This window comes from Crinia signifera, chromosome 11, assembly GCF_055691185.1.
Source record: "Crinia signifera chromosome 11, ASM5569118v1, whole genome shotgun sequence".
NCBI classification, from domain to species: Eukaryota; Metazoa; Chordata; class Amphibia; order Anura; family Myobatrachidae; genus Crinia; species Crinia signifera.
In genome coordinates, this window is record NC_139227.1 from 70,160,007 (window position 1) to 70,185,318 (window position 25,312).

Consider the following 25,312-nt stretch of genomic DNA (forward strand, 5'->3'; position numbering starts at 1 on the left):
CGGGACCTGCAGTGCTCTGAATACAGCCTGGCAGCCCCCCCGCTCTCTGCCTGGCTGTCACTTCTGCCTGGCGGTGGCTGTCCCCCAGTTACCGCAAGCATGTATTCCATCTTGGCAATGAGCATGTAATCCCACATGGCAACGAGCATGGAACCCCTGGCAATGAGCATGGAACCCTTGGCAATGAGTGTGGAACCCCTGGCAATGAGCATGGAACCCTTGGCAATGAGCATGTAGGTAAGCAGCACTTATGTAGCATAATTTTTAATAGGCATTATGGTGTTTGGCATAATACATAATGGACATTATGCTGTGTGGCTTAACATGTAATGGGCATTATGGTGTAAATTTTTAATGCACGCCTTTGGCGTGCAATGTTCCTGTTTATGAAGCATATTGTGAATTTTGATTTAATGTCTGTGGCATTATGTGAATTTTGGCTCAATCCATGTGGCATTATGTGAATTTTGGCTCAATCCATTTGGCATCATGTGTAAGGGGCAAGTATAATGGGGTCTAGTATTTTGTTGCATACCTGCCAGATGTGCTGCTATCCCCTGGCCTATACCTGCCAGATGTGCTGCTGCTATTCACTGGCCTATACCTGCCAGATGTGCTGCTGATATCCACTGACCTGTACCTGCCAGATGTGCTGCTGCTATCCACTGGCCTATATCTGCCAGATGTGCTGCTGCTATCTCCTGGACTATGTCTGCTGCTATATCCTGGCCTATACCTACCAGATGTGCTGCTGCTATCTCCTGGCCTATATCTACCAGATGTGCTGCTGCTATCTCCTGGCCTATACCTACCAGATGTGCTGCTGCTATCTCCTGGCCTATACCTGCCAGATGTGCTGCTGCTATCTCCTGGCCTATACCTACCAGATGTGCTGCTGCTATCTCCTGGCCTATGCCTACCAGATGTGCTGCTGCTATCTCCTGGCCTATGCCTACCAGATGTGCTGCTGCTATCTCCTGGCCTATGCCTACCAGATGTGCTGCTGCTATCTCCTGGCCTATACCTACCAGATGTGCTTCTGCTATCTCCTGGCCTATACCTACCAGATGTGCTTCTGCTATCTCCTGGCCTATACATACCAGATGTGCTGCTGCTATCTCCTGGCCTATACCTGCAGATGTGCTGCTGCTATCTCCAGGCCTTAACCTGACAGATGTTCTGCTGCTGCTATCATCTGGCATATACCTACTGCTATCATCTGGTGTATATCTGTCAGTTATGCTGCTGGTATCACCCGTCCTATACCTGGCCATGTGTTAAAGGTTGTAGAGCTGGACTTAGCTTGAGGTACGCCTTACACATACACAGCCTCTAGAGGTGTATTCATAGGAAGCCAAATCATTACCCTATTATATTTCGGATTCCTCAACTTTCAGTCCACATTAGCAATTTCTCTCACCAACACAAACGTGTCCAGGACATCCTCTTGCACGCACATGTTCTCCTGAAGGAATTCAGCACGATGTTTCATTAGAAGACCCTGCTGCATAGTCTCATACGGCTGTTCCAACATCTGAAAGACCACTGCCCCTGTTACCAGGTACCCAAGGACTATGCCAAACAAGGCCAGCACAGTCTTCTTCTTCATGACGTTTTTGCTGGCCACTTCTTGTTCCTCAGACTCAACTTGATCTCCCAGTAATACAGAATCTTGGGATGAGTAGGAGATGGGGTACAGGAAGCCTATTGGAAGGTGTTTTACTGGGGAATGGCAAGACACTGCAGAGGGAAACAAAGGTTCCTAGCATTTTTAAAAAATTCTAAAATATGTAAATGCAAGAACAACAATACAGTCATACTTGGTATCAAATCATAATCATCATTATTGCTTATTTGTAAGATACTTCAGATTTTGCAGCCCCCAGCATTAGAAAGCCTACAAAAAAAGGAAGACGGGGTAAATGTACTAGGCAGTTGACTGTGCAAGCTTCCATGCAGCTAGGGATTTAACCCACCTAGAGGCAGAGGCTTGCAAAATCTACCCCCAAATAACATTACCCTGTAAGGTTTATCAATTCACTGGTCAACATGAGGCTTACCTGCAACTATGACAACTCTGCCTTAAGGAGTGTACACACGGTGCGATTGCCTTGCAATTCGATCGGGATTGAATCGCATGTCAAGGCAAAGGCATTCAGTTTGGACTATATACTGTAGTACAGGTCCAGTCTATTTTTCTATTTGAGACCGATTCGATTTTGCTTATATAAGTAAAATTGAATGGAAAAATCGATCACAACGAACGGTGTGTACGGGGCATTACTTACTAAAGTGCACAAATTAATAAGTATAAGAACTGTTAGCTACCAGACTTATTAAGTAGGACTGTATTATGTTAAGCTAATTGCTATATTACTGCACTTTTGAACCGTTATTAGTAAATAACATATTTTCAGATCCAAGTTTAGTTTATATGTTGTTAGTAAATCATACATGCAAATAAAATGAATTTATTGGTTATGCTAAAATATAATTGTTTTTATTAAATTGATGCACATAAATAAATCTATTTTCCATATTAGTAATATATAAAGATACCTTTAGCAGTCAAAACTGCAATGAAATATTAAATAACGCATACCATATTTATTAGTTTAGTTAGAAGTTACCTATTTAATAAACCTTGGGATATAAATGATCCAGGTTTTACAAACAGACTTATTGGTATTGATTTTTGGATATTTACAGAGACAATAAAAATGGAAGTAATTAGAAGAATGGTTTCATTTTTCATTTGCTTAAATGCTACATAGCATGCACGGATGCATTCAAGCGGGCCTATGCAACACCTTCATGGGAACAAACTTTGCCTATTTTCAATGAACTATTAATAATTAACTCTTAATACTTGTTAAACAGATGAGCATTGCAAGATATTCAATCCCAATGATACATCAATATTACAATTATTCTTTGCATTATAGATTATATATAGATAGATAGATAGATAGATAGATAGATAGATAGATAGGTAGATAAACAGACAGACACAGACACACACACACACACACACAAAAATACACACATGCATATACTGTATGTTGATAATATCAGTACTATTCGTACAGAGAGTGTAAGCTTCTTCGGCGAGTGGATTTGAGCTTTCTCACTTACAAGGAAGTGTGTAGGTATTTGTTAACACAGGTATTTAAAATATATATACTGTATACTGTAATAGACATACATGTTACACACTCACACGTTCAGACAAGTATAACCCCTCACAAGCTGGGCCTGCATCTCACCCTGTGCTTCGGATGCCCAAAGGAGAGTGATACCCACACTGAATAATCCCTCCTATCCACACACTGCATGGGCGTGGAATGAGGGAGTGAATAAGTGCAGGAAGGAGTTAAAGACATCTCAGCATCGAAACAGATAGAGGAAGATGATGATACTGGAGGTTTCAGAAATAGAGAGGACAGCACTGACTAAGGTAGATGGGAGAGGGAGAGGGAGAGAGAGAGCGAGAGTAATGCTGAAAGGGAATACAAATAGGTTTATGTTAAGACCATTAATTAACCCTTATCTTACCAGTGCAGTTAATCAGCCAATCTAAACTTACCAGTGACTGGTCCCCAGCAGAATCCTGCAGATTTTCATGTGATACTTATTTTGCTAGTGTAGTGACGAGTCTTGCTTAACCCTTCCATTGCATCCCCATCATCTAACTCACTGTCACAGATGTGCAAGCCAATCACCTTACTATCTGTGCTGGCAAAGTACTAGAATTCCCTTTTACCCTGCCACCGTCTGAGCATGCAGAGCCTAACGCTTTCCCCATGGGGCATATCAAAGACAATAGTTTATAAGTTATGTCTCCGAATCCCACAAGCTCTCCTTTCTGCTGTGGCCAGAGGCACCATGCTACCGCTTGTACCACCAACACAACATGCACAGAAAGCTTGGCTCTTCTCTAGAGCTCCCAGCCCTTTGCTTTGTAATCTACATAGCATCACCCAGTGTACCCACTGCCAAGCATTGCCCACTGCCAGCTAGAGCCTTATAGCCATACATAATAACCCCACCCACCTTCTTTCCATAATGCAGGGGAGCATCCCTATAGCTGCCTGCTGTAGGAGACCTGCAGTGTCACTTAACCCCTCCCACTATATGATCAGCACGTCCCTAGCAGTTAGAGGGTTAACTTTCCACCCTGCTCGCTGTCAGCACACATATAAAGGATGATGACAATCAATAGAGATCGCTAACAGTATTACCTACCACTTAACCTCAATACTTAACCCCTTGGGATATCCGAAAACATTGTGACAGTAGGTAATGCAAACTACAAGTGTCAGTAGGAAATGTTCCCATGCAGTTATAATAGCATGTAGCATTATATCAGCACCAAAACAGTATCAATTATCAAATGCTGCATTTTCTGACAAAATATAGCTTCATGCTGCATTAGTTTCTACTGCAGATTATGGTCATTATGCAATTGTATTTTGTGCAAACATCCTGCACGAAACAGACGCGTATATATATATATATATATATATATATATATATATATATATATATATATATATATATAATAGAAATCATGTATTCTATGGCCTATTCCAAATTCAATCAATATCTTGGAATTAAAAGTGATAACGATCACCATATTTTCTTGATTAGTTATCCGGATCAGGAGTTTATTAAGGCTCTAAAACCCAGTAGTTCAGATCGTGTTTAGACATGAAAGTTTAAAGGACAATGATTTTACTAGCAAACCATGCATACAATAAGCACTGCGATTTTTTTTTTACATTTGGAAATAAACATGATCGGAACAGCTGGCTGGGTTTTAGAATCAGATGCTTAGTAAATAAACCACTCTGGAGTCACAGAAATACCCCCTTTTAAATAATTTAAACAGAAATGGAGATTAGTAAAGTCCCTTACACAGGGTATGGGTAAAAACCGGACCCGGACAAGACCCTATAATGCCGGGCCAGACATCAAACGCTGCTTTCCAGAGCTTGTAGTGTCCGGTCCAGGGGGTGTCCTGTCTGGGGGGCTACCTGTGACAGCTGTCACGAGGGAGAGGAGGAGGGGGAGAATAAAGCCTCCCTGTATGGTCTGGGCATGTAACAGAAACCGGAACGATGCAGACCACACATGGAGGCTGTAATCTTACCTTCTTCATGTCTCTGGTGAAAGCTATCACAGGCATCCCCCCAGACGAGAAACACCCCGGCGTTCTGGGGTCTGGTCCGGGTCTGTTTTTTACTTAGTCCCCCTTACACTAGTTGACCCAGCGGAGGTACCTGCATCGGCAAGTGCTTACACACTTGCTAATGCCGGCTTGGAAGGGAGTGACAGTAGATGGGCTATGTGCGGCTGCAGCATGGCCGTTGTTAATGAGGACCTCCCTCGTCTGAACATTCAGGACAATGGAGGGGGTCATTAACAATGCACGGGAGCGCGCACCATTAATGATATTAAGTGTACACACTAGGCGATAATGTGAACAATATCACCCAGAAAGCCCTTTCTGAGTGATGTTTCACAGCATTGCCTAGTGTGTATGAGGCTTAAGGGGCTGATAGTTCAGAGCAAAGGAAAAACACTGCAGGTAACATTGCACTGAAGATGGGGCAGATGTAAACTGAACAAACCAATTCACAAATAGTTGTCCAGCTTTTGTGGGCTGCATGCAAAAGCAGCTGGTGTTTACCCAGCATGCAAAATATGTATCACCTCAACCTTCAATGCAACATGGTTTGTTCAGGTGCACCGTTACTTGCTTTTTTTGCTTTCTCATAACTCAGGGGCAGATGTATTAAGCTTGGTAACGTGATAAAGCGGCAGGTGATAACGCACCAACCAATTAGCTGTGTTTGAAAATGACAGGAGTTGATTGGCTGTCTATGACCTTCACTTTATCACCGCTTTATCACTTTACCAGGCTTAATACCTCTGTCCCTCAGATTTAAAAAGAATCCGAAAGAGAGACAATTGCAAGAGATAATGTAGAAGCCAATAAGCAATTATCTTACAATTTACAGAATGTATTTGAAAAATAACAGGAGCTGATTGATTGGCACTTTATAACTTACAATTTAATGCTCTCCGAGCTTTGATAAATACCTCTCTTATTATTAAGGAACATAATTTAAAAAAAAGTCATCATCATCAATTACACAAAAGAACACAAATGAACATAAAGATGACAAAAAGTAAAGCCTTATTAGACAAGGACAGTGACATACTAGAAGACAGATAGGGGAGAACAAGGTGATGCAGGGGGTGATACAGGGTGGGGGCAGAGATCCCAGTGGAGGCTATGAAGGTATCAGCATTACCAGGGTGAAGCGCCTGATAGGAAGAAAAAGATGTTAGGAAAAGGAGTCAGCGGAAAAGGTCATCAATTAGAGAGGTGGTAAAAGTGAGCGGGGGTGGGAGGAGTGACACGGATTGTGGCTCATTCTCACTTGTTCTGTAATCCTCTGCTGTCTCTCTGTCAGGTTCAGCACTCTCTGGGATGGTCCTGGTCCTTCTGTCACAGGTTCTGCATAGATAGACTGACCCAAAGCAAATTATATAATATCAGAGTGCTGAGACCAGCTTTAACCCGTTTCCTTCCTCTGCAGAACATTGCTTTACTTTTCATCTGAGAGGTTTTCTGAGTATTTATAAAGAGCTACTTAGTCCCTGGGCGGTCAGTGTTCTGTAGAGCACATTAACCTCTTATATTGGAGTATGTCCTGTGGGTTGTCATGCCTCTTCTACCCGCCTCTCAGTGCCAGTGGCGGTTCTCTACATCTGTGCCACTTATAATGCAGTGGTGTGAGTGTACTGACCGACACTTTTATACTGGAGCCACAAGTCAGCTCTCCTCGCCCTCTTTATTGCCAAGATACCCAGACAAGATGTTGCCCTCATCAGCTCTTACCTGGATATTAGAGAGTTAAACCACTTCCCCGCTCCATCAGCATTTCCAGATAAATGATAACGATCAATAGCGATCAATAACCATATTATCAGCAGATTGTGTCTGGGTGCAGGGAATGTGGTACTTAACGTATGTATGGATATTTACACATGTAATTGTAGACAAATAGAAAGATTTAGACAGGTAGATAAATGATAGATAGAGTTAGTTTGTTGATAGAAAAAGTGATAGACATATAAAGTGGGCATTATTATTATTATTATTATTATTATTATTATTATTATTATCATTTATTTATATGGATCCACAAGGGTTCTGCAGCGCCTAACAATACACAAATGAGCAAAAACACATAACGAATTACAGCACAAGACAATTTTGGACAAGTACATGGTAAATACGGATAGTTACATCAGGGGACAGGACACTGAAGCAATTATAAGGGTAGCAGAGATATATATATATATTCTAAGAAAAGTACATGAGGAGAGAGGGCCCTGCTTGTGAGAGTTTACATAAACTAGATAGATAGATAGATAGATAGATAGATAGATAGATAGATAGATAGATAGATAGATAGATAGAAAGATAGATAGAAAGATAGATAGATAGAAAGATAGATAGAGTTTGCTGATAGAAAAAGTGATAGACATATAAAGTAGGCATAAACTAGATAGATAGATAGATAGATAGATAGATAGATAGATAGATAAAGTGATAGACATATAAAGTAGGCATAAGATAGAACGCTGCTGTTTTCACATACAAAATCCAAAGGTAGTGTTCATTCTAGCACCCGCCATCGTTGAAAACCCATGCAGTTCCTCTTCCCTGCCTGGGGTGTTGCTGGGGTGTCGCTGTCTGCTGTGATGTTTCTAGCACAGGTGTGGTTTGCATATCAGTGCAGGAACTGCGTGGATTTTTAAAGTTGGCGGGTGCTAGAATGAACACTAAAAGTGTGTCACGACTGAAGGGCTGGATGAAGTCGTGTGGTGTGTAGCAACCGGAGACGGACCAGAGGAGGAAGGATTAAATCGTGCAGGTTTAATAATAGAATTCATAAATAGAACAATACACGCTTGAATACTTTGTTAAGTGGCAGTTTAGCAGTAATAAGAATTGAGCCGGCACGGCACTTTGTAAAGAAGAAAAAGTTCATTTAAACAATGACAGTTCAGGCACTGCGGACTGCAGGCTGGGGTCTTGGGAAATGGAGAAATCCGGAAAGAGAATGTACTTGATGGTAATGAGGGATCCTTGAAGACTGAAAGAAGATGGATGATGACAGAAGAATGGGAAGTTGCTTGGAAGCAGACGACTTGAAGAACTTAGGCCAGGAAGCTCAGGGATGCAGGCAGAGACCAGACTGTGGAGAGATCTGGCAGCGATGGGGTTAAGCTGAATCGAGACCAACACAGAGCACTGAAGCAAGGCACCAAGTCAGGAGAGGTGAGTCAGAGAGCCGGAGTCAGCTGGGAGCTGTGAACGCCTCTGGAGACTCTTTGTACTGACACTGAACAGGCCTAGGCAGATCCCCTATATCCCTAGAGGGCGGCTGCCATTGGCTGTCAGGTCAGTATGGGCGGAAACCTCAGACAAGGACCAATCTGCTATTTGCCCTTAATCAATATGGCGACGCCGGCCTCCCGGTGCCCCTACAGCACATACCGCTACACTTGCTGGCGTCCCACGCTGCCTGCTGCCCACCAGACTGCCGCTGCCTGCTGCCGCTGACCTGGAGACCACTACACGCTAGCCGACGGCGGGCGCGAACGGGTGAGTAGTAAGCCCGCCGCGCACCGCCGCGGCTGCGTGTGACAGTACCCCCCCCTTTCTGGGTGACCCCAGGGCACCTACGCACCTTGTGTGGATTTCTTTGAAAGAACTGTCTCACCAGACGAGGAGCATGAAGATCTGCAGCATCAACCCAGGAATTCTCTTCAGGACCGAATCCAAGCCACTCTACCAGATACTGAAGATGGGTATTGCGGCAACGTGAGTCGATAATGCGCCTCACCTCGAACTCTGTTTCTCTTTCCGAGCCAATCTTGGGCGGTTTAGGCACCTTCTTCTGATATAAGTTCAAACGCAAAGGTTTCAGAAGAGACACATGGAACGAATTTGATATTTTTAAGGAAGGAGGGAGCTGTAGTCTGTAGGCCACCGGATTAATCACCTGAGTGATCGGGTACGGCCCGATGAACCGAGGAGCCAGCTTCATGGACGGTAACCGAAGGCGTATATGGCGGGTAGACAGCCATACTCGATCTCCGACCTTCAACTTAGGAGCCGCTCTTCTTTTCCTGTCCGCCATCCTTTTATATCGAGCGGATGCTTTGAGGAGAGCTGTATGGACGTCTGACCAGATCTTTGCAAACCGTTGTAGGGAAGAAGCAGCTGCAGGGACTTCGGACAATGATAGATCTGAGAACTCCGGAGATCGGGGATGCTTGCCAAAGACAGTGAAAAAGGGAGTGGTGCCAGAGGAAGAATGATAAGAATTGTTGTGCGCAAATTCCGCCCAAGGCAGAAGGTCTACCCAGTCGTCTTGAGAGGAAGAGACGAACAAACGAATGAAAGCCTCCAAGTCTTGGTTGACTCGTTCTGTCTGCCCGTTGGTTTGTGGGTGGAAAGCAGTGGAGAACTTGAGCTTGACTTGAACAGCAGAACAGAGGGCCCTCCAAAACTTTGCGACGAACTGCACGCCACGGTCAGAAATAATCTCTTTGGGCAACCCATGGAGTTTGAAGATGGTGGAAATGAAGAGCTGAGCCAACACTGGAGCAGATGGAAGACCTTTCAATGGGAAGAAGTGCACCATCTTTGAAAAGCGGTCGACCACCACCCAAATTACTGTATGCCCTTTGGAGGGAGGAAGTTCGCCGATAAAGTCCATAGACAGGTGGGACCATGGTTCTGTTGGTATGGCTAGAGGTAGAAGAGGACCGACAGGAGACGTTCTGGAGGACTTATGCTGAGCGCACTTTACACAGGAAGCGACAAAGGAGTTTACATCGCGACGGATGGTAGGCCACCAGTATGACCGCAACAGGAACATTAAGGTCTTCTGTGCCCCGGTATGCCCTGCGAAACGGGAAGCGTGTGCCCAGGACAGCACTCTCTTCCGGAGATTGAGAGGAACGAAGGTCTTGCCTGGTGGAGGTGAAGGCTGGACTGTTACTTGAGCAAAGACCAGAGGATCGAGGATGGGTCGAGGAGGAGTCTCAAGATCAGCGGAAGTTTCAAAAGAGCGTGAAAGGGCATCGGCCTTGGCATTCATCGTCCCGGGTCTGAATTTGATTTGAAAATCGAAGCGTTCGAAGAACATGGCCCAGCGGGCTTGACGAGCTGTAAGACATTGGGCCTGCTTGAGGAATGAGAGGTTCTTATGGTCGGAGTACACCGTAATTTTATGTCGTGCCCCCTCCAGGAGGTACCGCCACTCCTCCAACGCTGATTTGACTGCCAGTAACTCCTGCTCTCCAATGGGGTAATTCTTCTCCGCTGGAAGAAACTTCTTGGAAAAGAAGGCACAGGGATGAAGCACCTGGTCCTCCCCTCTCTGCGACAAGATTGCCCCTACCCCCTCTGAGGATGCGTCCACCTCAAGAATAAAGGGTTTGTCGAGGTTTGGCTGGAGAAGGATTGGGGCGGAGACAAAAGCATCCTTTAGTTGTTGGAAGGCTTGAGAGGCTTCAGGTGACCACTGACTTGGATCAGAACCCTTACGGGTTAGAGCAGTAAGAGGTGCAGCAAGGGTAGAGAAGTTCCGGATGAAACGACGATAGTAATTTGAAAAGCCCAGGAACCTCTGGATGCCTTTGAGCGTGGTGGGCGCTGTCCAGTCTAAGATGGCTCTTACTTTCTCTGGATCCATCTCTATCCCAGTGCTGGAGAGGATGTGGCCAAGGAATGGAATGGAGGTAACCTCAAAGACGCACTTGTCTAGCTTGCAGAATAATTTATTTTGGCGAAGGCGCCGCAAGACCTCAGCTACTGTTTGCCGATGGAGATGGAGGTTCGATGAGAAGATGAGAATGTCATCGAGGTACACCACAATGGAATGATACAATAAATCTCGAAATATGTCATTTACAAATTGTTGGAAGACGGCTGGAGCGTTGCAAAGACCAAAGGGCATCACCAGGTATTCATAGTGGCCGTCTCGGGTGTTGAACGCCGTCTTCCACTCATCTCCAGATCGTATACGGATCAAGTTGTACGCCCCTCTTAAATCCAGTTTAGTAAATATGGAAGCCCCTCGGATTTTGTCGAATAATTCAGTGATCAGAGGCAAAGGATAGCGGTTCTTGATCGTGATATCGTTCAGGCCCCTGTAGTCGATACACGGGCGGAGGGTTCCATCCTTTTTTTTCACAAAGAAAAACCCCGCTCCGGCTGGCGAAGTGGACGGGCGAATGAACCCCTTATCCAAGTTCTCTCGAATGTAGTCAGACATGACTTTGGTCTCTGGCAACGACAAGGGGTAGATGCGACCCCGTGGTGGGAATTTCCCAGGTATCAACTCTATCGGACAGTCCCAGGAACGATGAGGCGGCAGGGTATCGGCACCTCCTTTGCTGAAGACGTCAGAAAAAGAAAGATATGGTGTGGGTAACGACAAGGGTGGAGCTGGTGAAGACGAAAGACTGGAACCTCCTACTTCTTGAGGATTAGTTTGATGGAGTGGAATGACACGAGGCATGCAAGTAGTTAGGCAGTTCGTACCCCAGGCTGTGATCTCCATACTGGTCCAATCAATATGAGGGTTGTGCTTAGTAAGCCATGGTAGGCCCAGGACTACCTGGTGTGAGGACTGAGGAAGGACAAAAAATTCTAGAGTCTCTTGATGTAAGGCACCGACGAGAACTGTCACTGGATCGGTTTGAAGGGTGATTTGCCCGCTGCTGATGCGACTCCCATCTACTGCAGTGAGAGCCAACGGATGGGCCAAAGGTTGCACCGTCAAGGAATGTTGAAGAATGAAAGAGGAAGAAAGGAAGTTCCCGGCTGCTCCGGAATCTAGTAGAGCCTGGACCTTGATTTTTCCCTGAGGGCACACAAGAGTAACGGGAATGGTGGGCACAGTTGAAGAGGGAGATGAAAGCAGAACTCCTAACCTGGCCTCCCTCGGGGAGGTTAGGAGCGGTCGTTTCCCGGGCGCAGTGGGCAGGAAGACAACAGATGAACGAAAGAACCGCAGTACATGCAAAGATTCTCACGACGTCTACGGGATTTTTCTTCAGAGGAAAGCCGAGAGCGGTTGATCTGCATGGGTTCGTCTGGTGGTGTGGTTGTGGAGGACCCAGGTCTAGGAACAGGAACAGCGTTGGTGGTGAGACGAGGGCGGAGACGGTCGGAGCGATTTCTCTCTAGTTGACGCTCCTGCATCCGTAGATCTACTTTGTTGCACAAGGAGATGAGTTCAGCCAAAGTAGCAGGAGAGTCACGGGTAGTTAACTCGTCCTTGATACGACCTGCCAGCCCATTCCAGAAGGCGGAGACGAGAGCCTCTTCGTTCCACTTTAGTTCCGAAGCCAGAGTCTGGAACTGCACAGCATATTGTCCCACTGAGCGACTGCCCTGGCGAATTCTCAGGATCTCAGTAGCGGCAGACGACACTCTGCCAGGTTCGTCGAAGATGTGACGGAAAGAGGTAATAAAAGCTTCATAGTCATTGAGCAGGGGATCAGCACGTTCCCAGAGAGGGGACACCCAGTCCAAAGCTGACCCTGCTAGGAGAGACACAATATAAGCCACCTTTGCCTTGGAAGTAGGAAAGTGAGAAGACTGTAAGGTGAAATGCACATCGCATTGGTTCAGAAACCCACGGCATCCTTTCGGAGAACCATCATATTTGCTGGGGGTTGGTAATTGCATGTGATGAGGAACTATTGGTCCAGGTGTAGGAACAGGGACTGGAACCTCTGGAGCTGGAGCCACAGAAACTGAGGGAGCCGCCTGGAGCGGAGCCAAGACCTGAAGGAATTGGGCCACTTGACGTTGGGTAGCCTCCACTTGCTCCAGACGAGCCATGATGCTGTGAAGTGCGTCCGCCATGGAAGCCTGTTCTTCACCCGACTCCATCGGGTCAGTACAAACTGTCACGACTGAAGGGCTGGATGAAGTCGTGTGGTGTGTAGCAACCGGAGACGGACCAGAGGAGGAAGGATTAAATCGTGCAGGTTTAATAATAGAATTCATAAATAGAACAATACACGCTTGAATACTTTGTTAAGTGGCAGTTTAGCAGTAATAAGAATTGAGCCGGCACGGCACTTTGTAAAGAAGAAAAAGTTCATTTAAACAATGACAGTTCAGGCACTGCGGACTGCAGGCTGGGGTCTTGGGAAATGGAGAAATCCGGAAAGAGAATGTACTTGATGGTAATGAGGGATCCTTGAAGACTGAAAGAAGATGGATGATGACAGAAGAATGGGAAGTTGCTTGGAAGCAGACGACTTGAAGAACTTAGGCCAGGAAGCTCAGGGATGCAGGCAGAGACCAGACTGTGGAGAGATCTGGCAGCGATGGGGTTAAGCTGAATCGAGACCAACACAGAGCACTGAAGCAAGGCACCAAGTCAGGAGAGGTGAGTCAGAGAGCCGGAGTCAGCTGGGAGCTGTGAACGCCTCTGGAGACTCTTTGTACTGACACTGAACAGGCCTAGGCAGATCCCCTATATCCCTAGAGGGCGGCTGCCATTGGCTGTCAGGTCAGTATGGGCGGAAACCTCAGACAAGGACCAATCTGCTATTTGCCCTTAATCAATATGGCGACGCCGGCCTCCCGGTGCCCCTACAGCACATACCGCTACACTTGCTGGCGTCCCACGCTGCCTGCTGCCCACCAGACTGCCGCTGCCTGCTGCCGCTGACCTGGAGACCACTACACGCTAGCCGACGGCGGGCGCGAACGGGTGAGTAGTAAGCCCGCCGCGCACCGCCGCGGCTGCGTGTGACAAAGTGATTAACATTGGGTACATTTGTGCACTATGGATGCAGATGGGATGAATCATTTTGCATGTTTATTAATGTCCCCTGTATTATCCATAGCTTATGATCAGCTATCAAGATCACACAATGTTTAATATCTTCATATATTATTGACATATTACTTTGTGAGACTGAAGCTAAATGCAATAATTGCTAATTTTACGTTTAGAGTCTTTATGCATTGGTGTGTCTACCTATTGTTACTATCCTATTGAATTTCTGGTTGTTTTCTAGGTAATTTAATTTAGAAAAATTAGCAGTCATTTGCAGATGTAATTAGAGATGGTGCACTAGTGCTCAAATGAACTTTCTGTTTTGCCAGCCAGCTTTTTCCAGCGTTGCTATTGGCTGGTGAGTGTCGAGCATGTGATCTGTCTCACTGAATACATCATGCTGGATACTTCTCTGTGTCATTAAATAAAACAAGCGTCAGCGTCTTGTGCAGATACGAAAAGAGAGAGAGGAAAAGAAGTCAGGAGGAGAAACCGTAATGATAACAGTAAACAAAGGTGGTGCAACAGCAAGAGAACACACCATTTATGTACATAAGGTCAATTGCCACAATAAAATGTTACTAGAAATTATTTTCACTGTATTTATTCTCATGTCTGATAGGATGATGCCAAGTTCATTTTGCATCCAAAATTGCAACCATGAAGAGGATCACACAGACAAACAAAGCAAAAATTGAGCAAATTTGTTGCTTGGCAAATCAGTGCCGCTGTGCAGAAGACTGGTGGCAGACTTAATATGAGCAGATAGATTTATAGTTTGGGATTTATAGCTGTGTTTTAGCTCAATCCAAAATTTCAGAGTAAACAAAGCTGCCCAGTACTCAGACACTACGTATAAAAGCAGACTATGGGCCAGATGTATCAAGCTTCAAAAAGTGATAAAATAGAGAGTGATAAACAACTAGCCAATCAGCTCCTACCTACCATGTTACAGGCTGGGTTTGAAAAAAATGAGAGGTAGAAGCTGATTGGCTGGTTGTTTATCACTCTCCAATTTATCACTTTTTGAAGCTTGATACATCTGGCCCTAAGCCATATTTGTACGCAGTACCGATGTTCACGCAAAGGAGCAATTATCAGCAGCCTGCGATTGCACTGCACACGCGACATGGTGCCTTTGAGCTCACACTGGGATTTTTAATGTAGAATGATTGACAGGAAAGGAACCGGTTGTGGGAGGTACAGTAACTGGGAGTGGCAGCAGAAATGTAGGCGTGTCATGTCTGGAGCGTATGTCATTCAGCCAGTTTGCATGATGATAAGCCTACTCGACTAGTCAGTGTTGCTCATTGCGTCAGGGCTGCGTATGTTTCACAGCACTTGTATGTGACAGCAGCTTTACCTGAGGTTATTAGCCATTCCATAGCATGAAAAGTTGGTGCTGTGTAGGCAGGTGTAGGGAGGCCAATTTTAGGATCGACAAGATCACAGAATTTTGGCCTAAAATTGTCGGGATTTGAATTCTGGGATTGATTCTTCCAATTCCAATATTTCAGGATTAGCTAGCACATGCAGATTATTTTCCCCCTAATGCTTTGCAGCGCTGAGGACATGCAGCCGTTGGCTCAGATACTGCTGGCTCGCCCTGCCCTGTACACAATGTGACATCAGATGTGACACTGCACAGCTTGACGCCAGCCATAACCGCCCACACCACGCTTGCCTTAAACAGTAGCGGTATCACATCACATAGGGAGCAAGCAGCCAGCCAGCCAAGGGTCTCTGGGGAGCCATAAGGAGTCTTGAGTGTCAATCCCAGGTATCCAAGTAATCCCCGGGATTGAGAGGTTTTCTCAATCCTGCCTCCTTAGTGTGTGTGCAGACATGAATTAGGCCAACTTTTCTTATCTATGCAAAGTTGCAAACTGGTGTAAGGCAAAAGGAGCATCATCTCCAGTACAAGCCAGAGAACATAGGTCCTCCTGATGATATTAGCATGATCAGATACGGACAATAGTCAAATAACGTTTAGATAAGAATTTTCTCTTTTTTTTCACGGGGGTGTGGCCGCAGCCCCTACCGGATGACCCGGCCAATGTCCATACCCCCCTCCAATTAATCGGGGCAGGCCAACCTGTTGTCGCCCCTGCATGTGCTACGAGTGATCCTGAATCAGCCCCACAGTTTTGTCCATTTTGAGAACAAATTTGTGCTGCGATCAGGTCTGAATTATGCCATTTGTACCTGCAGGAAGGGATCATGTTGTAGGGTATGAGATCCCTGCTCTGCTTGGCAAGAAGCAAATGGTGCGGTGTCTACAGTGCAAAGAACTCACACGCAGACTCTCATTACAGATGCTCAATAAGATCTGCTTATTACAGTCTCACATTGCATGGTAAGTGCGCTGTCTTTTGAAGATATTCAGTCTTGTGTTTTTTTTTTCTTTTAATCATAACAACCGAGCGGTAATTACACTTTGTTTGATGTGCAAATTAGACAACAAAAGCGAATGTCTGATCTAATACTATATTCTACAATGTGTTTTCTAGTAATATATATTCACCACTGACTCCCAAGTTGTTAAACCCAGATTGGGGAGATAACAGATGTCTCAACAATTGTACTCAATGTAAATTTGTAAAGCGCAACAAAATATGCTGGTAACATATAAGTGACCAGAAATAATAAATATCTGTAATATGATCAGAAATCCAGTATATGTGTTCCACATGATCATCTTCTCTACGGTTCTGGGACACAGAGATGACATTCAAAAGACAAAAACTGCAATTTGGAAACTTAAAAGATGATAATTAATTAAAGTGATCCAAGCCTAATTAGTTATAAACCAGAACAGGTACACAATCCCAGGGACTGACCACAAAGACTTTCTTAGCTGGACAGGGTCCTGGAACAATGATGAATTGTTCCTCTTCACCCAGACCAATGGGATATACAGTAGCTGGGTATGGGATATACAGTAGCTGGGTACAGAATATACAATAGCTGGGAATTGGATATACAGTAGCTGAGTACGGAATATAGCTGGGAATGGACTATGCAGTAGCTGGGAATGGGATATACAGTAGCTGGGAATGGGATATAGCTGGGAATAGGATCTACAGTGGCTGGGAATGGAATATTGCTGGGAATGGGATATACAGTAACTGGGGATGGAATATAGCTGGGGATGGGATATACAGTAGCTGGGAATGGGATATAGCTGGGGATGGGATATACAGTAGCTTGTAATGGGATATACAGTAGCTGGGGATGGGATATAGCTGGGAATGGGATACACAGTAGCTGGTGATTGACTATTGCTGGGAATGGGATATACAGTAGCTGGGGATGGGATATAGCTGGGAATGGGATATACAGTAGCTGGGGATGGGATATAGCTGGGAATGGGATATGCAGTAGCTGGGGATGGGATATAGCTGGGAATGGGATATGCAGTAGCTGGGAATGGGATATACAGTAGCTGGGGATATAATATAGCTGGGAATAAAATATACAGTAGCTGGGAATGGGATATACAGTAGCTGGGGATGGGATATAGCTGGGAATGGGATATGCAGTAGCTGGGGATGGGATATAGCTAGGAATGGGATATACAGTAGCTGGGGATGGAATATAGCTGGGAATGGGATATACAGTAGCTGGGGATATAATATAGCTGGGAATAAAATATACAGTAGCTGGGAATGGGATATAGCTGGGAATGGGATATGAAGTAGCTGGGAATGGAATATACAGTAGCTGCGATGGAATATAGCTGGGGATGGAATATACAGTAAATAGGAATAGGATATACAGAAGCTGGGGATGGAATATAGCTGGAAAGGGGATATACAGTAGCTGGGAATGGGATATAGCTGGGAATGGGCTATACAATAGCTGGGAATGCATATCTCCCAACATGACCCTCTCCAGGAGGGACACAATGCTCTGCTCCTGGACTTTCTTCTTAATGCATGATTACCTTCATCTGTGTTGAACAGGTTCATTGATAAGAAAGGTGCTTCAACACAGGTGATGGCAATCATACATTACCAGGGATGTGCAGGAGCAGCGCATTGTGTCCCTCCTGGAGAGGGTCATGTTGGGAGGTATGGGAATGGGATAGGCAGTAGCTGGGAATGAGATATAGCTGGCAATGCATGGGGGTCAGAACAAACCAGAATAACCCCCATAGTTGACCATTATCATAGGCCATAACCATGTGCTGTACAAACACTGTTTACCTCCTTCCTTGGACATTGGAGCAGCCATGTCCATATCAGTCACCTGTTTGTTAACAGCCAATCTTGAGCGTCCTCCTGGCCTGCTAATTGCCTAGCCAATCACAGCACCCTGGCTGCTATAAGTATACTGGGTTGAGACCTGGGAAGTGGCCAGTTCAATGATGTCCATTTCTGGTGATGCCTGCAGCCTAGCTGCCACTAATGCATCTGCTCTTGTAAGGATAGACTCTAATTACATGCAGCTGCTAAGTCTTGCTCCTAGGAGTATTGCTAGTATTAACCTGTTCAGCTCCAGCTGATTCCAAGCACTCCTGTTACCTGCATGGTGTTCTCTCTCTGTGTCTCTATGCTACTTCCAGGGGCCTTTATCCAGGGCTTGCCATCCTGCTCCAAGACCTGATTATTTCAGCGTGCAGATTGCCCAGCACCATCGCTAGTCTCCAGTGACAATCGGTCACCGCTGGTCCAACATCGGATCACCATAATTCTATTTCAACTCTCCATCGGTTCCAGCTGACCTCTTGAGCTTCTTAGCTAGCCTCCAGTGACAATCAACCACCATCGGTCCAACATCGGATCACCATCATTTCCAGCTGACCTCCTGAGCTTCCTACTAGCTTCCCAGCTAGTCTCCAGTGACAATCTGTCACCATCAATCTCAAGCATCATTGTTGATTAGTCTTTATCAAAGATTTCCATCGCTTTCCAGCTTCCTCATCTAGACCCAATTCGCACAGCATCTTCCAAGTCTTCAAGGGTCAGTACCACCACATCATTCTCCTGATATTGCCAGTACCTGCATTATTATCTGGACTTCATTAGTGATCCTACACTGCACCATACCCCATTGTCATTACAGCTGTTATTATTTATTTATTTATTTATTTATTCATTAACAGCTTCTTATATAGCGCACCCATATTCCGTAGCGCTTTACATAGAATATTTTGAACATTTACATCAGTCCCTGCCCCAGTGGAGTTTAGAATCTATATTCCCTACCACTTGTGTACACACACACACACACACACACACACACACACACACACATTCTATGGTTAATTTGTTGGGAGCCAATTAACCTACCAGTATATTTTTGGACTGTGGGAGGAAACCGGAGTACCCGGAGGAAACCCAGGACCTCATTATTATTGTTATGTATTATCCGGACTCCATCAGTGTTCCCACATTGCACCATACCCCATTGTCATTTCAGCTGTTATTATTGCATGACTCGATCAGTGTGCAAACACTGCTACACTAGCCACTAAGTACTCCAAGCTCTCATAGACTGCATCAACATTCCTACGCTGCACCTCTTGCTTACTACTTATACCCCTTTCACACCAGAAAATGCAGGCACCCAGGATTTTCTGGTGTGGAAAGGAGGCATGGAGGAGGCGGGCAGGCGGTGAGGGCAGCTGGCGGCAGAGCATACTCAACCCCAGGTCGCTGGTCCTGGTGCAGGCTGGGATTCACACATGTGGCAGGCACAGATGACACAGCTGCCGCCTGTCCTTCATCTACCGCCTGTGTGGATCCCCAGCCTGACTGCACGCACAGAGGACCGGTCAACCCAGGAACAACCCTCCTCAGATAGCAGGGCTGAAATCACGGGAATCTTATACACCAGCGCTAGTCGTGGGTTGTTCCCGGGGTCATTATTGCAGATCATCTGTTGATTGTAATGTGTACCTAGAAGCTAGAAAATCCATGTCTGGAATTAGGAAATACTTTGTAAATTTGGGATGGTAGTATGAATACCCCTACTGGTGACCACTTTCTGTATGCCTTGAGAAAGATACCGCAAGGTATCGAAACCGGTTGGCAGTGGTCGTTTGAAAACACTCTGGAAGGGGACCGGACGGACTTCACCTTACAGCCAGTATCCAGGGACGCCTGTGGTGGTTTTACATCTTATGCTTTTGTGTCTACAATCATTTGTGGACAAAATTGAATGGTGAGAGTCCTGAGATCCCTTACATTGCGTGATGTTTTAAATTGTGTGTGAATAAAAGTATGTTATACTGCACCATGAAGTTTCTCTTATCCGTTTGAGATTCATCAGCATCTAAAGAAAGTGAGAGGAGTTCTTGGTTCCATTGTGACAAGCATATGTCCCTCCCTACACCTTATTGTCTACCTCATATGTAGACCATTTAATTCGGTACGAGTCGACTCCAGTTTTAATTGAACTGTTATGTACTGTTAAAACCATATTACACTATTGTGTTTTTTTTTTTGTTTTTTGGGTTTCACCTTGAATGTTTGCAAAGCGCCTTGATTACCTACCAAAACCAGCCTAATTTCCTGGGTTGACCCCGGGAACATACAATACCGTGTGGTATTGTATGTTCCCGGGGTCAACCCAGGAAATTAGGCTGGTGTGAAAGGGGTATTATTCCTATGGCACTAAATCCTGTTTGTTGTTATTGCCATGCATATACTCTCCAAGTTTCATCATTCCACACCTGTACCATTTGTGGTATTAATAAAGACTTGTGCTTTTACATTGCGGTCCTGCTAAACTATCTCTCCTGGGTACCTCCTGATAAAGCGCAGTAGCCTTATCAATGCACCACAGTTCGTGTACCAGTCAGCCCCATGCCTGAGGTTGTTTTCAGTCCGGATCTGACCACAGGCGTGAAAATGGAATATACAGCAGTGGGGAATGAGATATAGCTGGGATTGGAATATACAGTAGCTGGGAATGGGATATACAGTAGCTTGGGATGTATATAGCTGGGAATGGAATATACGGTGCTTGTTTCCTAGCACGGCGCCCAATTTTTTCATCTTATGCCATCGCATTGCATGCCATATAGTCGCATGCGATGCAATACAATTTTTTTATTGTATAAGCACCCTAATGGGTGCTTACAAATGTTAAAAGCAGTGAAAGGAAAAAATAGGATATATATCTGTCTGCGCTAAATTGTGCAGCCTAATGTCAAAAAGAGATTAAGAGGTACCACCACACCTCCAAAAAGGATTCAGTATTGAATCCCGGCGGTCGGGATCCCGGCGTTCAGAATCCCGACGCCGGAAACCCGACAGCCGAAATGCCGACAAGGGGGGGACGTGGATCGCCCCCCCTTGCGGGCTCGCTGCGCTCGCCACGCAGCGGGCCCGGTGCCTCGCTACGCTCGGCATGCTATTTTATTCTCCCTCCAGGGGTGTCGTGGACACCCCAGGAGGGAGAAAGTGTCGGCATTTCGGCGGTCGGGATTCCGGCGTCGGGATTCTGAACGCCGGGATCCCGACCGCCGGGATCTTAACTGCATCCCCTCCAAAAATATACCGGCTAACACAAAAAAAATCTCAATATTAATGACAATGGCGCTTATAAATAAGGAATTTTTTGTTTTGTACTCCCCTGTAAATGTCTTTGGAGTCTCCTCTCCTCTCATATAATTTCTCAGCAGATTATATGAAAAACATAAGGGAACAATACGCACATATCCTTGTGCAATACTGAATTGTATTTTTTAAAGGCACATATATTTTCTGGGCATAGGATATAAATATACAATCCACCGCTCTGGTGATTTTTAATACGGAGGATGCCCTCCTACACAGGTTACTCACAAGGTATCAGTGTAAAATCAGCATATCTGGTGGGTCTTTTCTCCACTCCACTACTCCAAACGAGGTCAGCTCTAAAGTATAGTACCCACAGAAAGCAGATGCTATAGTGAGTTTTTAAATGGTTCCTTTTAATCACGATAAAAAATGGTACACATAAATAAAAGGTGACGGGTGTACTTGGTGCCTGATTCTGATCCATTTCGTACTGCGTGCATTTGCACGCAGTACCGATGTTGCGCGTCTGCGCATGCGCAGGCGGGTATCTTCGCATGTGCAGGCGTATGGTGCGTGTACCCACGGTGACCTTTCGGGTCGCCGGGTGCACGCACCCATGCCGGCGTGGGTGGGGGGTGGGGTGGGCGGAGCGGAGATGGGCGGGGGGCTGCCCCATTACCATATGGGAACGCCCAGCGTTCCATGGGCGTTCCCATGAGAATGCTGGGCATTCTCATGGTAATGAGGCAGTGACGCGGGTGTGGGGGGCAGGTGTGCACGCAAATGTAGTGTGCATGCAAATGTAAGTAACTGAAAAGTCACTTATATATGCGTGCACGCTAAACATCATTCGATGGTCGGTGATCATTGAAAGATGTGGGCGGTTACCCGAGCCATGCGAATGGATGTTTATGCAAAACATCCATTCGCAGCTGTTCGGGCGAAGCCGCATTTTGAGGGGGCGGCGGGGGGGCGGACATTCGCCGGGCGGGGTTTGGTGGACTCGCAAGGCTGCGAATTTGCAGCCTTGCGAATTAACCTGAATAAACCCCTTAGCTTCAAAGGGTTGGTCAGGTATTTTCCAAGATGTTGAAATAAGGAAAAATCAGGGCACCGATGTCCTTCCCGTCCCAATAAGAGCCAGTTCCCACCACTGCAATAGCAACAGAAGAGTCCCCACCAACGCGTTTTGATCTGGTATAGATCTCACCTTGAAAAAGATCTATAACAGATAGAAACGCGTTGGAATTTAACATTGTAAGGACCCATCTGGGTGGTTGTATAATAAAAAAATCGTATACCATCGCATTGTATGGCATACAATGCCATACAATTTGTTATTGTACAACATCGCGTAGCATCGCATCGCATACCACATTAGGTTATTCTGATCGGAGCGGCCAAACGTGCGTACATTCACTATTAGCGTACGCTCTCCGTACGTGGCCGTTGGGGTTAAGTCCACCCACAACTCAGCCGCATACGTACGGCCAGAAACAACGTCGAAGGGGAGTGGCGTACAATTGAGCGTACGCCAACGTACACGGACGGACCAGCCCTTACACTTCGACAACTGGCGTACAACAGAGCGTACGCCACCGTTTACGGACGTCTCTCGTCCGTCTTCCCACCGACTTCTTGCGGCTATCTGAGCGTACGCCAGCTTGCACGGACGGGTCCCTATTGTTTTCAATAGAAAACTCAGCTTATGTCACCGCTCGTGAGAGTGAGCGTACGTCCGTGTACGCTGGCATACCCTTCACATATATGGACCTGCAAATCTTGCCTCTCAACTATAATTATGAAAATTAATTAATTGATTGAATTAATTAATGTGCAAAATAGTGGGCATGGGCTTAAAACATTGCTGAAACATCCTTTGTAGGTGTTAGATGTGGTTTATGTTATTGTATCATAAATACAAAACCTATGTTTGTATTAGAGTGAACACGTTGACACATGTCGACTTGTGTAGATTGAGTGTGCTACTGTGTAAAGTCTATGAAAGCACGTAGTGAATGTGTATAACTGTTTAACAAATACCTACCTTAGCATATATAAGCAGGTCTTAAAAAGATTCTTACCTTAAATTAAACAAACCTTTAAATGTAGAGAAGTATAGAAAGATAAGCTTCCAATGTGTTTGAGTGCTGTGTGTGGCTTGCAGGTAGTGAAATCATGGTTTGGACTTAATAGACTGCAGCATTGCTTATTACATTCAGGTGTATGTGTTTGAGTAGTAATCAGCGTAAATTAGCAAACCCAGGCGCACGCTGGCATGCGGTATCTGTAGGGGTGGTCTGAGGTGGCGGTTGGCGGCCGCCTGTTTTGTGTCCGAAATGAACGGTGCTTTAGGCGATCGTGCGGTAGTAGCACCGTTCATTTTTGGTGCACACCCCCGTGTACACCCATATTTACGCCCATTTTCCCTCATTATTTCGGCCGCTCCCCTCAACACGCCCCTATGCCGCCCCCAATGCCCGTACTCTCGAGTACAGGTTTTTTCGCACGGAGAGACCCGTCCGTAAGCGTTGTGGAGTGTTCGCGCCTGCGCATTGGCGAATGTACGCATGCGCAGATCATGAAAAACCCCGGAAAGTACGCGTACGGCCCGGCCGCACCAACCAGAATAAGGCCCTAAGTCTTCTGGTATACAATGCAATGGGCGCCGTGCTAGGAAACAAGTACCGAATATACAGTAGAGGGAATTAAATATAACTGGGAATGGTTTATAGCTGAAAACAGGATATACAGTAGCTGGGAATGAGATATTATGTATTTGGCACTGTGGGGGCATTTAAGTATTTGGCACTGTTGCCATAACTTGAATATTGGAGACAACTGTGCTGCGTAATATAAATCAGTATTATTTTGTAGCCACGCCCCTTTCCCATGAAGCCACTCCCCCTCGAGCACCCACCAGCAAAAACATCAATCGGCACCTATGGTAGCTGGAAATGGTATGCAGTAGCTGGGTAAGGGATATACAGTAGCTTGAGATGGAATAAACAGTAGCGGGGAAATAAATATTGCTCGGAATGGGATATACAGTAGCTGGGAATAGGATATACAGTAGTGGGGAATGAGATATAGCTGGGAATGGTATATAGCTGGTAACAGGATATACAGTAGCTGGGAATGAGATATAGCTGGAAATGGTATGCAAAAGCTGGGTAAGGGATATACAGTAGCTTGGGATGGAATATAGCTGGGAATGGAATATACAGTATCAGGGAATTAAATATAGCTCGGAATGGGATATACAGTAGCTGGGAAAGGGATGTAGCTGGGAATGGAATAAACAGTAGTGGGAAATGAGATATAGCTGGGAATGGGATATACAGTGGCTGGGAATGGGATATAGCTGGGAATGGATATACAGTGGCTGGGAATGGGATATACAGTGGCTGGGAAAGGGATATAACTGGGAATGGAATATAGCTGGGAATGGAATATACAGTATCAGGGAATTAAATATAGCTCGGAATGGGATATACAGTAGCTGGGAAAGGGATGTAGCTGGGAATGGAATAAACAGTAGTGGGAAATGAGATATAGCTGGGAATGGGATATACAGTGGCTGGGAATGGGATATAGCTGGGAATGGGATATACAGTGGCTGGGAATGGGATATACAGTGGCTGGGAAAGGGATATAACTGGAAATGGAATATAGTTGGGAATGGAATATACAGTAGTGGGGAATGATATCACTGGGAATGGGATATAGTGGCTGGGAATGGGATATACAGTAGTGGGAAATGAGATATAGCTGGGAATGGGATATACAGTAGCTGGGAAAGGGATATAACTGGGAATGGAATATAGCTGGGAATGGAATATACAGTAGTGGGGAATGAGAAATCACTGGGAATGGGATATACAGTGGCTGGGAATGGTATTT

At 45.5% G+C, this 25,312-nt stretch overlaps 1 protein-coding gene across 5 annotated transcripts in view; it reads right to left on the bottom strand.

The window, feature by feature from the left end:
* Positions 1–7,025, bottom strand: part of KCNK4 (potassium two pore domain channel subfamily K member 4) — a 56,631-nt gene extending 49,606 nt beyond the window's left edge. Inside the window, exons 1-2 of one of the 5 annotated variants that reach the window (XM_083163818.1) lie at positions 6,450–7,025; positions 1,421–1,740 (exon numbers count right to left, since the gene is read on the bottom strand). In XM_083163818.1, coding sequence (XP_083019944.1) covers positions 1,421–1,740; position 6,450 — 321 coding nt within the window. In that variant the 5' untranslated portion in view covers positions 6,451–7,025. Of the gene's footprint in view, positions 1–1,420; positions 1,741–3,220; positions 3,422–3,586; positions 4,027–4,053; positions 4,074–6,449 lie in introns of those variants that run through there. The other 4 variants (XM_083163822.1, XM_083163819.1, XM_083163820.1 and 1 more) reach the window with 4 other exon arrangements.
* Positions 7,026–25,312: the final 18,287 nt, after the last annotated feature.